General features: G+C 46.4%; 1 protein-coding gene across 1 annotated transcript in view; it reads right to left on the bottom strand.

Moving 5' to 3' along the window:
• GUCY1A2 (guanylate cyclase 1 soluble subunit alpha 2) overlaps positions 1 to 13,997 on the bottom strand; it is a 359,928-nt gene that overhangs the window by 300,426 nt on the left and 45,505 nt on the right. Inside the window, exons 2-3 of the mRNA XM_033950369.1 lie at positions 5,372 to 5,433; positions 273 to 400 (exon numbers count right to left, since the gene is read on the bottom strand). Of these exons, the coding sequence (XP_033806260.1) occupies positions 273 to 400; positions 5,372 to 5,433 (190 nt within the window). The remainder of the gene's footprint in view (positions 1 to 272; positions 401 to 5,371; positions 5,434 to 13,997) is intronic.

Genomic DNA, 13,997 nt, shown 5'->3' on the forward strand with positions numbered 1-13,997 from the left:
CATAGAGTTCCTATGAGCGTCGGGAGCACCGCAGAGCATTCAGTGCGGCTCCCTGCGCTAACAACCGCTATCGCGGTCGGATAGTTTTTTGTGTATATTTCTTATTGAATAATAGTAGAAGTTCAATTTGTGTTTAGTTGAGGATTTACAAGTTAGGCAGACAAAATGTAAGTATAATTTCATATATCCCCTGAATATGCTGAATTCAGACAGGCATCTTTAGAGTTGTGTTTCTGGTAGGATGTCTAAATGAAAAGGTAAACAGTACCTACCAAGTATGTTAGCTGTACACTGGAGAATTCCTGAGACATTTCCAGCTTCATCATTTCCAGAATGGCCTGCATAAGAGCATCTATTGGACACATTATGAAAATTCCTTTCTGCATCAGTATCTCTGTAACTTAAAAAAAAATTTTGAAAGTTACATAAGAACATAAGAATAGCCTTACTGGGTCAGGCCAATGATCCATCAAGCCCAGTAGCCCGTTCTCAAGGTGGCCAATCCAGGTCACTAGTACCTGGCCAAAACCCAGGGTGTAGCAATATTCCATGCTACCGATACAGGGCAAGCAGTGCTTCCCCCATGTCTCAATAACAGACTATGGACTTTTCTTCCGGGAACTTGTTCAAATCTTTCTTAAAACCAGCTACACTATCCGCTCTTACCACATCCTCTGGCAACGCGTTCCAGAGCTTAACTATTCTCTGAGTGAAAAAAAAAGCTCCTCCTATTGTTTTTAAAAGTATTTCCCTGTAACTTCATCGAGTATCCCCTAGTCTAGCAAACTTTTGGCAAAACATGACTACATCCTAGCCACGGAGCTTAAAATAAGTGCCTGTTTATATATTTTCGAACAAGCTTTGCAATTGAGCAGTAAAAACTGTAGTAAATTTGTGACAACTTTTAAGTTTGTTCTATGCTAGCTAATATGGCACAGACATAAATTATTTCTTAATACTGGTGTTTGGGGAAAAAAATTTGAAAAAATACAGAAAATAGATATTTTTGAATAAATTGGCGACTAAAATTGAGTCATACATAAATATGAAGGGTTTTTGACCCATAAATGATACCTACCACTACCTTATTACCATTGGAGAACTATATATGTTCTATGGAGTGGTGTTCAGAGGTCTTTTCCTTCATTTAGGCAGAAGAATAAGCAAGCTGACCTTTTGAGGATCTTACTAGCATACAGGTCAAGGAAGTACTTTGAGGGATAGAAAGTACCCACCCACTTTAGGCTCAGGCTCACCTAAACTATCATGGATTTTGAGCCTGCTTTTTGTTCTATTGAAAATTCAATTAAAATAATACATATAGATCTGAAAATGCAATCTAGACAAATCTTTTCCTCTCTGACTGTAATATGGCACTGTAGAACACCTCATAGTATTCTAGCTAGAAGTACCCATACTATGAAATACTGCACACAATTTTAGCTAGATTAAGGAAGGATAGCTACCCACCTTATCGTTTTACAGGGAAATATTTAAATAACCTGCTGAGCTTGAAGTACATTGTCCCTGCAAGTGCACAAGCATATTTTCAAAGAGACAGACACATACACACGTGTCCAGAGTTTTACTTTAAACAGCAATATGGATATTTCAGTACACAGATACAAAGCCGACAGCATCCTTCACATAGGGGAATTTTAAAATACAATCCCTGCAGAATGTCTGCCGACTTTGCCTTCTGTTTCTGTTGCTAGCTTGCTCTATATTTATTTTTCAGGTTTAAAAAGTATGATAGTTATCATAATCTTGTTCACGAGATGGGATTTCATGACAGAAAGATTTGTTAAGTGGCCATGGGCCCCAAGAGAAAATGTATCCCAACAATCTTCTAAGGCTGCAGGCCTGATTCCTTTGCACTATTCCCTTCTGACTGTTTTCATATAATATTTAGAAATACATATTCCAATTGTGATATCTGGCTATGTGTATTTTACATGACTTTTCCTTTCACCCATTTTTTTTTCCTGGTTTACAGTTTGTCTTTAGGGACCTGAACTGATGATTGACCCTGTAAGTGTGGCACATTTTTTTCCCCTTAATTCTTTTTTGCCAAAACAGAAGCTTGTAATCCATGGAGAGTTACTATCATAAAGTATTTAAAGCAATCCCTTCAGCAGCAATAAATAATTTTGTCAGAAGGGTGCCTTTCCATCCATTCTCCAACGGGTATCATAACTGCCAGCAAGCAGTATGTCTGTTTCCCAACGAAAAGGTGTACAGTCTCTGTACTCTTATGGTACTACCAGTGGTGCAGTAATGGTAGAAGATACCCGGGGTGGCAGTGCCCCCCTCCTCTCCATGTCCCCACTCCTTCCATGCCCCCCATTCCACACATGCACTTTCCCTCCCCCCCTCCCGGTTCCTCTTAATCTTCACCAGCGTGAGTGGCTTCTTCAAGCATGCTCCTCGCACCAGCGTTGGATTTCCCTCTGATGTCACTTCCTGGCTCTGTGACCCAGAAGTGATTCAGAGGGGAACCAGGCTGTTGCGAACAATAGGCAGAAGTTGCTCACGTTAGCGAAGATAATATGGAGCTACAGGGTGGGGGGGGGAAGAGATGGCGTAAGGGTGGCATGGTGTGGTAGGGCGGGATGGGGAAGTGCCAGCGCCCCCACCGACCTGGCACCCTCCTTACTACGCCACTGGGTACTACTTCACTGACCAAGTATGAGAATAGAATTCCTTCTCAATTTTCACAAGCCTTGCATTTTACAAAAGCGATTCTCTCTAGTAAAAACAACTGTCTGAACCATGGAATGGATTAAGCAACACGCGAAAAAAAATGTATCCCACACCTACCAGATTTTGAGCAATAAAAATATTTTTCCAAAAATTTATTAGTTAACCATTACCAGTCTCACTGCTGTAACTGAGATGCGGCCTGTACTATGCATACACTTCCAGGATCTGCACGCAGTTCTTATTTGAAAAGAAGAATGCACATAGCAGAACGGAAAGAAATAATTTGGAAAACAGCATATCAGTCAGGATTAGATAAAGCACTTAGACACATAAAGCACCATAGTATGTCCGATTTCAGCAAGAAATAAGTTGTGGTAAACCTCATATAATTAAATGAATATGTGGTTGGCAATTAGGTCAACAAACAGCGAACCAGGAAATCTACTGGGATGAGAGGTTGCACACTGACTTTACCACAGTCAAATCATCACTGAAAAAGTTTTGAATAACATTTATGTATATATTCTTTTTTAAAAGGGATCTAAGCCTCCCTTTTTTCAAGCTATGGTAGAGCATTTTAGCACGGGCTGGTGAGGTAAATGCTCCGACACTCTTAGGAATTGATTGAGCGCTGAAGCATTTACCTCACCAACCCAAACTAAAATGCTCTACCACAGCTTCATAAAAAGGGGGCCTAAATTTTCTGTGTTGTTTAAATCCATTTAGGGTTTTAGGCCTGGTGTTTCTTGGCCTAAATGGATGCGCCTAAATGTTATGCAGCGTACAGACGCTAAGCGTGATTCTATATATAGCATGAGCCTTTATAGAATTGCACTAAGTCTAAGGTGACCATATGTCCCATTTTGAACGGGACTGTCCCGTTTTTAGATCCCCTGTCCCATTGTCCTCACACACAGCTTCGGGACGCCGAAATGTCCCATTTTCAGGGACAGCATCCCAAAGTTGTGCGCAAGGACAACGGGCCAGGCGATCACTTCCTGTCCCTCCCTGCTGCACAAAAAAAAAAAAAAAGCCTCCCTCCAGCACCTGATTAACCCCTCCCTGCCCCCCCCGGTCCACCACCGCTGCTGGTCTCCTTACCTCCCAGCTGCTGCTAATCACCACCCAGAAGCCTTTTTCTCAGACGTCAATTCTGACGTCGGAGAGGACGTTCCAGACCAGCCAGGCAGCGATTGGCTGGCCCGGAACGTCCTCTCCAATGTCAGAATTGACGTCTGAGAAAAAGGCTTCTGGGCGGCGATTAGCAGCAGCAGGGAGGTAAGGAGAGAGGCTGGCAATCAGCAGCGGCGGACCTGGGGGGGGAAGGAAGGAGAGAGGCTTTTTTTTTTTTGCGCGGCAGGGAGGGAAGGAGGAAGGCAGGCAAACAAGCTGGATTTGGCGTGGCAGGGAGGGAGGGAGGTAGGCAGGCTGGCTTCGGGGGTGGGGGTGGGACAAAGTCTGGAAGGCAGTGAGGGGGACATGGGAAGGAGGCACCGGGGGCACTAAGGACATAGGAAGGAGCACTGAGGGCATAGGAAGGAGGCACTGGGGGCACTAAGGACATAGAAAGGGGCACTAAGGACATAGGAAGGAGGCACTGGGGGCACTAAGGACATAGGAAGGAGGCATTGAGGGCACTAAGGACATGGGAAGGGGCACTAAGGACATAAGAAGAAGGCACTGAGGGCACTAAAGATGTGGGAAGGGGCACTAAGGACGTGGGAAGGAGGCACTGAGGGCACTAAGGACATGGGAAGGGACACTAAGGACATAGGAAGGAACACTGAGGGCACTAAGGACATAGGAAGGATGGAGGGAGGGAATAGAAAGAGCCCGAGTGCAGAAAGAAAGAAATGAAAGAAAGGATGCACCCAGAAGTAAATGCAACCAGAGACTCATGAAATCACCAGACAGCAAAGGTAGGAAAAATGATTTTATTTTCAATTTAGTGATCAAAATGTATCAGTTTTGAGAATTTATATCTGCTGTCTATATTTTGCACTATATTTGTCTATTTTTCTATAGTTACTGAGGTGACACTGCATATCTTAATGTCATCTGCCTTGATATCTTTGAAACCCCCCCAAATATAAATGATAATTAACCTTTTCTCTGCGATAGTGTGCTTTGTAGGTTTTTTTTAATTTTATGGTTACCATTATGAATTAATAAGATATTATGTGTACATGAAAAATGAATGGAAAAAATTGGGGGCAGGATGGAGGGGCGGGACTAGGGCGGGATTGGGGGTGGGACTGACAATTAATAGATGTCCCCTTTTGATGAAAAAAATAAATGGTCACGTTAACTAAGTCCCATTCTGATCAGCAATGATTTCATAAGTGCCATATATAGAATCTGGGAGACAATGGGTGCATAAATATTAGCACCCGGTTTATATAAACTTGCCCTTTGTGCGCTGAGTTCCAAGAATAGAAAGCGATGACACAAAGAATTGAAAGTGAATGCAGGCAAATTAACAAAATGCCTAACTGAATAATAATAACTAAGGCAAAAGTCTGCCCATGTCTCAGTCCGGCCGTAATTTTCTTCCATTCACAGTGAGGACTTTCAGAGTAGAACGGTTCTAAGTGAACAGTCATCAATGAGCAATTATCTTTCATTCACCATCTGATAACGAGAAAAATCTCTTTTTTTTCACACTTACCCAATGACTTGATGCTCATAATACTGCAGTGTCCTCTGGAGAGTCAGCTGTATAGTCTGAGGCTAGAAGATATTAAGAACGGAAAAAAAAGCCATTAGCAGTAAATTATTGTCAGAATGACTCTTAGCACAAGAGCTGAGCATGTAACTACTGGCTACTCGGTGAATGAGCAATTGAAATTTTTTTTATAACATTATTACCTTATTTTCTCCATTTTCCATGTAATTTGCCACAGTTAGGCATGAGAGCAAATGTGGAAGAGATAGGTTTCTCTCTGTTCTCATTAGTGATTACTGTCTAGCATAAGGAACCTCACGGTTTTCACCATAAAATCAAGCCCATCTTTATTCTCATTTGTTACATGATGTAAAACAAGTACACTTCTCCCTCCTTATTCGCTGCGATAGGCAGGGCCGGATTTTCCTATAGGCTAACTAGGCTTCAGCCTAGGGCCTCAAGATCAAGAGGGGCCTACATTCAAATTGTTAGCAAAATTAAAATTACACTATTCTAAAAACAGTGAACACTAAAACACTGAACCGAAAATAAGGAGAAATTCTACGCATATGACTAATAAACAAACATAAAAATGTATTGGTTAAGATCAACGCGTTCGGCTCATTGGGTCTGTTCGTTTGTATATACTAGATTGCACCAAAGTTGCTATGGCAAATATTGACGTGCCTTATGCTCCTAAGCTCTGGTTTGTTCTTGCATAAATAAAGTGCAGATTGGTGTAGATTGGAACAGACAAACGAACAGACAGCACAGTTACTTACCGTAACAGGTGTTATCCAGGGACAGCAGGCAGATATTCTTTACTCATGGGTGACGTCACCGACGGAGCCCTCGGTACGGACCTTTTTAACTAGAAAGTTCTAGTTGGCCGCACCGCGCGTGCGCGAGTGCCTTCCCGCCCGACGGAGGAGTGCGTGGTCCCCAGTTAGGATAAGCCAGCTAAGAAGCCAACCCGGGGAGGAGGGTGGGACGTAAGAATATCTGCCTGCTGTCCCTGGATAACACCTGTTACGGTAAGTAACTGTGCTTTATCCCAGGACAAGCAGGCAGCATATTCTTTACTCATGGGTGACCTCCAAGCTAACAGAGAGGGAGGAGGGATGGTTGGCCATTAGGAAAATAAATTTTGTAACACAGATTGGCCGAAGATGCCGTCTGGAGAAGGCATCCAGACAGTAGTGAGTAGTGAACGTGTGAACTGAGGACCAAGTGGCCGCCTTGCAGATTTCCTCGATGGGCGTGGAACGGAGGAAAGCCACAGAAGCAGCCATAGCTCTGACTCTGTGGGCCGTGACAGCACCTTCCAGTGAGAGACCGGCCCGAGCATAACAGAACGCAATACAGGCAGCAAGCCAATTGGAAAGCGTCCGTTTGGAGACAGGACGACCTAGACGGTTAGGGTCGAAGGACAAAAAGAGCTGAGGAGATGAGCGGTGAGCCCTGGTACGGTCAAGGTAGTAGGCAAGGGCACGCTTACAATCCAGCGTGTGCAACGCCTGTTCCCCAGGATGAGAATGGGGTTTAGGGAAAAAGACGGGCAACACAATGGACTGGTTGAGGTGAAAAGCTGAGACCACCTTGGGAAGGAATTTAGGATGGGTACGCAGAACCACCTTGTCATGGTGAAAAACAGTGAATGGTGGATCGGCGACCAGTGCATGCAGCTCACTAACCCTCCTGGCAGAGGTGATGGCAATGAGGAAAAGCACCTTCCAGGTAAGAAATTTGAGCGAAGTTGTGGCAAGAGGCTCAAACGGAGGTTTCATGAGCGCTGATAAAACCACATTCAGGTCCCAGACGACAGGAGGAGGCTTCAGAGGTGGTTTGACATTGAAGAGGCCTCTCATGAACCGGGAAACCAGTGGATGAGCCGTGAGAGGTTTTCCGAGGATAGGCTCATGAAACGCAGTGATGGCACTGAGGTGGACTCTGATGGAGGTAGATTTGAGGCCAGCATTGGACAGCGAGAGCAAATATTCCAGTACAGTTTCCACCGCTAAAGAGGTGGGATCGTGATGATGCCGTAGACACCAAGAGGAGAACCTGGTCCACTTCTGATGGTAACATTGGAGGGTGGCCGGTTTCCTGGAGGCGTCCAAAATGAGACGGACAGGCTGAGATAGATTCTCAGGAGAGGTCAGCCCGAGAGAAACCAAGCTGTCAGGTGGAGCGAAGACAGATTGGGATGTAGTAGAGACTGATGCTGCTGTGTAAGCAGAGTAGGAAACACAGGAAGAGGAATGGGCTCCCTGGAGCTGAGCTGGAGCAGGAGGGAGAACCAGTGTTGGCGAGGCCACCGAGGAGCGATGAGGGCGTAGAACATGGCTCTGAGTTCCAGGAAATTGATGTGATGTTGACGCTCCTGTGGGGTCCAAAGTCCCTGGGTGCGTAGATCTCCTAGGTGAGCTCCCCACGCATAGGGGGAGGCATCCGTGGTGATGATCATGGAGTGAGGGGGTAGATGAAAGAGCAGACCCCTGGAAAGATTTGAGGAGTTCAACCACCATTGGAGAGATTGCTGAAGAGACGATGTCACAGAGATGGGATGAGAAAGAAGATCCGTAGTCTGTGACCATTGGTTGGCGAGAGTCCATTGAGGTGTTCTGAGGTGGAGACGTGCCAGAGGAAGGACATGTACTGTCGAGGCCATGTGACCCAGGAGGACCATCATCTGTCAGGCAGGAATGGAGGGATGCATGAGCACCTGACGACAGAGATGGAGCAGGGTCCGCTGACGATCGGAGGGGAGAAATGCCCTCATTAGTGTGGTGTCCAGAACTGCTCCGATGAATTGAAGTCGCTGGGTGGGAAGCAGATGCGACTTGGGGTAGTTGATCTCGAACCCCAGGAGGTGGAGGAGAGAGATGGTGTGATGAGTAGCTTGTAGCACAAGTTGAGACGTAGGTGCTTTCACCAACCAATCGTCCAAGTAGGGGAACACTTGGAGGTTGTGAGACCTGAGGAAGGCCGCTACCACAATAAGGCACTTGGTGAATACCCTGGGTGATGAAGCGAGGCCAAAGGGTAGCACTTTGTACTGATAGTGGCGGTGTTGTACCTGGAACCGCAGGTAGCGGCGTGAATTCGGATTGATTGGGATGTGAGTGTAGGCCTCCTTGAGGTCCAGGGAACATAGCCAGTCGTGTTGAGAAAGAAGAGGATAAAGCGTGGCAAGGGAGAGCATTCTGAATTTTTCCTTGATGAGATACTTTTTGAGGTCCCTGAGATCGAGAATGGGACGGAGGTCTCCCGTCTTCTTGGGAACCAGGAAGTAGCGGGAGTAGAATCCCTGACCCCTTTGTTCCGGAGGTACTTCTTCGATGACATTGAGAAGAAGGAGGGATTGAACCTCCCTCAGGAGGAGGGGGGTTTGGGAGGAGTGAGAAGCAGACTCTACGGGAGGGTTGTCCGGTGGAAGAGTCTGGAAGTTGAGAGAGTAGCCGTGGTGGATGATGTTGAGGACCCACTGGTCCGATGTGATGACCTCCCAACGGCTGAAGAATATGAGGAGACGACCTCCGATTGGTTGTGGAAGAGGTAGCGAAGGTGGAAGACTGGCTATGCCCTGGAGAGAAGAGTCAAAAGGGCTGAGAAGGTTTAGCAGGAGGAAGAGGCTTGTTGGGTTGATTGGACTGAGAACGAGCCTGTGCCTGGTGTTGGTGCTGCCGGGGCCGCCGAGGTTATTGGGAAGGCGGATTGAGTGGCCTGGCTGAGAACCTACGCTGATAGGAGGATTGAGGCCTGTAAGGTCGGGCAGGCGGAGCCTTTTTCTTGGGTTTAATCAGGGTGTCCCACCTGGTTTCATGTGCAGAGAGTTTCTGGGTGGTGGAATCCAGGGACTCTCCAAAAAGTTCATCCCCAAGACAGGGGGCGTTGGCCAGACGATCTTGGTGGTTACTGTCCAAATCTGAGACTCTCAGCCAGGCCAGGCGGCGCATGGCTACAGCCATGGCAGAGGCACGGGAGGTGAGCTCGAAGGAATCATAGATAGAGCGGACCATAAATTTTCTCAACTGAAGGAGACCAGAGATATGCTGTTGAAAAAGTGGAACCTTTCTCTCCGGAAGATACTTTTGGAGGGCGGACAGCTGTTGAACCAAGTGTTTCATGTAAAATGAAAAATGGAAGGAATAATTGTTCGCCCTGTTGGCCAGCATGGCATTCTGATAGAGCCTCTTGCCAAACTTGTCCATGGTTTTACCCTCTCTGCCAGGAGGGGTGGAGGCATAGACACTGGAGCCCTGAGTCTTCTTTAAGGTGGATTCAACAAGAAGAGACTCATGGGGCAATTGGGACTTATCGAACCCTGGAATTGGGATAACTCGATAGAGGTTATCCAACTTGCGGGGGGCCCCAGGTACTGTAAGGGGGTTCTCCCAATTTTTGTAGAAAGTCTCCCGTAGGATGTCGTGTACGGGCAACTTAAGAAACTCCTTAGGAGGTTGTTCAAAGTCCAGAGCCTCCAGAAAGGCTTGGGATTTTTTGGAGTCTGACTCCAGAGGGAGAGATAAAGCTGCTGACATCTCCCTGAGGAACTTTGAGAAGGAGGATTGCTCAGGTTTGGAGGTGGTATCGGGTGCTGAGGGATCCTCATCGGATGAGGAGAGATCCTCCTCGGTACCGGGGGGGGACTCTTCCCATAAGTCTGGGTCCCGGACCTCTGGGTGCGCATGCCAAGACACCGGGGTGGAAGGTTCGGTATGGTGAGTCTTGGATAAAGATTTCCCAGAGCGCACCGAAACGGTACCGGGAGAAGAGGACCGGCGTCGATCCCGGTCCCGGGAAGAATGGTGCCCCGCCCGGTCCCGAGGCGGATCCGTAGTGGTATGGGAGTGAACCACAGGATGGGCATGAAGTTGCTCAGCCGAAAGAATCGGCATGGAGGTATTAATTGGTACCGATGGGGTGGATACCGGTGGCTCGGTACGGGGCTCGGGCCGGTCTGGTACCGAAAGGAGCGGTGCCAGAATAGTAGGTAACAGGTGCTGGAGTTGATGTTGCAGCTGTTCCTGTAGTTGAGATTGGAGGATGGCCGCAATTCGGTCATCCAGGGGTGGCACCGGAACCGCTTTCTTTTGCTTCGGTTCCTTAGGTGCCGCTCCACGCCCCGGCGATGAGGAGGCCGATGACGAGGCACTCACCGAAATCGGGGCGGAGCGTTTTCGGGGTCGGTGCGAGGCCGGCAAGGTTGGTGTCGCCACTGTGGCTGGTGGACGCTCGAGGGAAGAGGGAGGCTTCTTAGCCGGCTTACCTGGCGCCAGCGGCGCCGATGTGGGGTCGGGCGGTGTCGAAGTAGGCGGTGTCGATTTTGATGGTACCGCTGTCGATGCCGAGGAGTCCATCGTCGACCCGGTGCCGAACAAAAGGTTTTGTTGGATTTGACGATTCTTGAGTGTTCGCTTTTTAAGAGTGGCACAGCGGGTGCAGGAGTCCGCCCGATGCTCCGGACCCAAACACTGCAAACACCAATTGTGTGGGTCAGTGAGGGAGATCGGGCGTGCACACCGCTGGCACTTCTTAAAACCGGCTTGCGGGGGCATGAAGGGAAAAACAGCCTCCGCAAAATCGAACTCCGAGGCCTGTATAATGGCAACAGGCCCCGCCGGGGCAAAGACGAAAAAAGGTTAAAAAAATAAAGTTGTTGTTTTTTTTTTTTTTTGATAAATCAAAGAAAAAGAAACCCGAAGGTAAAATGAAAAGAAAATGGAAAAAATTTCGCGAGCGGGAAGGCAAAAAAGTGAGTTCAACGGCCGTTGAAAAACACACGCGTCTTCTTCGCTCCGCGGAAACGAAGAAACTGGGGACCACGCACTCCTCCGTCGGGCGGGAAGGCGCACGCGCGGTGCGGCCAACTAGAACTTTCTAGTTAAAAAGGTCTGTACCGAGGGCTCCGTCGGTGACGTCACCCATGAGTAAAGAATATGCTGCCTGCTTGTCCTGGGATAACTATTGATATCCCGACGTTCGGTTATATTCGTGTTACTTCGATAATATGAAACAAGTGTTAATGTTATTAGAAAAGATGAGACAAACACATAAACCTTCAAAAAATTCCACATTGTCGCATATAGACTTGTATCAAATAATATTCAAGTGGCCTTCCCCAATGTGGAATCAATCTTACAGCTGTTTCTCAGTTTAATAGTCACCAATTGTACTTAGTCGTACAGCATGTATAACCGAAAGTTTAACAACAGAGCCTAGACGGAACTTGGACGTTGTGACTTAGACCATGTAAAACATGGTCTAAGTCACAAAAACCTACCTAAACTCACCAGATAAGTACTACAAATACATAACACAGACCCCCACACACTACTCCAGTGATCACCGACCCCCCCCACCCCCATAAAAATTTTATTCACAACTTTAAATTTCAGCCTCCAGACCATCATCACCTGGCCGCCTGGCATAGGAAAGCCTAGTCATCCAGCCCAGAGGCAGCTTAAGTCATCTTGGGGGTGGGTTATGGACCCATAGAGAGGAGGACCCATGCCCATAAGCCCCTGTAATCACTGCATTGATACTGAAACATGTGCACTCCCCTATACACCCCCAAAACCCTTTTTGACTGGCATATAAGTGGCTCCTGCAGCCATAAGGGCTATTGGGGTGGTAGATAAGTGGGTCTAGGGTCTGTCTTTTTTGCTCTCTGTCTCCTCGGCCGCTGTATGTCTGTCTTTCTTTATTTCTGTCTCTCTCCTTGGCCACTATCTGTCTGTCTGTCTTTTTTTTCTGTCTCTCTCTCTATCTCTCCTTGGCTGCTGTCTTTTTTTTTTGTCTCTCTCCTTGGCCACTGTCTCTCTGTCTTTTTTTTCTGTCTCTCTCTCTCCTTGGCCACTGTCTGTCTGTATTTCTTTATTTCTGTCTCTCTCCTTGGCCGCTGTCTGTCTGATGTCTCTATCCTTGGCCGCTGTATCTCTTATCTTTTTTTTTGTCTCTCTCCTTGGCCGCTGTCTTTTTTTCTGTCTCTCTCTCTCTCCTTGGCCGTTGTATGTCTGTCTGTATTTCTTCATTTCTGTCTCTCTCCTTGGCCACTATATGTCTGTCTCCTTGCCCGCTGTATGTCTGTCTATATTTCTTCATTTCTGTCTCTCTCCTTGGCCACTATATCTAATCTAATCTAATCTAATCCTTAGGTTTGTATACCGCATCATCTCCATGTTCGTAGAACTCGACGCGGTTTACAGTAGGAGAAATAGGAAGGAACTACAACAGAGGGTTAGAGGTAGAAGTGTGAAGAAAATTTAGAGGACTTGGGATGCCAAGATATAAGAGTTTCCTTGATTCCTAAGTTGAAGGGAGACTTACATTTTTTGAGAAAAGCCAGGTTTTCAGATGTTTGCGGAAAACTTGGAGAGAGCTCAAGTTCCGAAGAGGGGAGGTAAGGTTGTTCCAGAGCTCAGTGATTTTGAAGTGGAGGGAGGTCCCTAGCTTTCCTGTGTGGGAAATGCCTTTTAGCGAGGGGAAGGATAGTTTTAATTTGTGTGAGGATTTGGTGGTATTAGGGTTTGAGGAATTCCAAGAAAGAGGGATAAAGGGAGGGAGGATACCATATAGGATTTTGAAAGTTAAACAGGCGCATTTATAGTGGACCCTGGCGATTATCGGAAGCCAGTGGAGCTTGGCCAGGAGCGGGGAGACATGGTCAAATTTACTTTTAGCGAAGATGAGCTTGGCTGTCTTTATTCTGTCTCTCTCTCTCTCTCCTTGGCTGCTGTCTGGTGGGGTTTTTTTTTTTTCTTTCTATCTCTCTCTCCCTGGCCCCCTGTCCTTCTGTGTGTGTTGTCTTTATTTCTGTCTGTCTATGTCCCTGCCCCCTGCCTGTCTGTTTCTCGTGCCCCTTCTCCCATGTACCTTTTTTTTAGAATGCAAAGGGCAACCGGCGCACAGAAACCACCGCAGTCTCCAGCTGTAGGAAGTGCAGGAAAGCTCTGCATGCGCTGAAAACCACCACCCACGCACGCACGAGCTAAAAACCGCCAGCTGCGCAGTGTGCACGCGCCACACATGCATGCACTGCTACTACCATGTCTCTGCCACGGAGCTATGATCACGGAGGCAGGGATCACGACAGTAGAAATGCACATGCGCACTTAGGGTTTTATTATTATTGATATTATATACAGTATATATATATATGTATTGTATTTTATATAAAAAATGATAGCTATGATATATAGATTTAATAAAAGAAAAACAAAAGAGAACCCAGCAGGAGGATATAAGGGAGAAACCTATTCTGGAAATGGTATTTAATGATAGCAATTTAGAGGAACTGAATAAAATCTTAGTGAAAATGGAACATGTAATAGGATACATTTAGAAACTAAAGAGTAGCATATCATCTGGACTGGATGTCATTAGGGGTGTGCAGCAAAAACATTTTTGTTTGTTTAGTTTCCTGTGTTTATGTTAATTTTATTTTTTTATGTTTTGTTTTTTTTCATTTTGGAGGCAATGGTGCTTGGTTTAGGTCCCTCCTCAATCACATCATACTTGTTTTGGGATTGTTCATACTTTTTTTGAATAAACTTGTGATCATCTAGATCTGCTGTTCCACTTTGGTTTTGTTTGGCGATCTCAATCTTAGTCATTTTATTTATTT

This window comes from Geotrypetes seraphini, chromosome 6, assembly GCF_902459505.1.
Source record: "Geotrypetes seraphini chromosome 6, aGeoSer1.1, whole genome shotgun sequence".
In the NCBI taxonomy this organism is placed as follows: domain Eukaryota; kingdom Metazoa; phylum Chordata; class Amphibia; order Gymnophiona; family Dermophiidae; genus Geotrypetes; species Geotrypetes seraphini.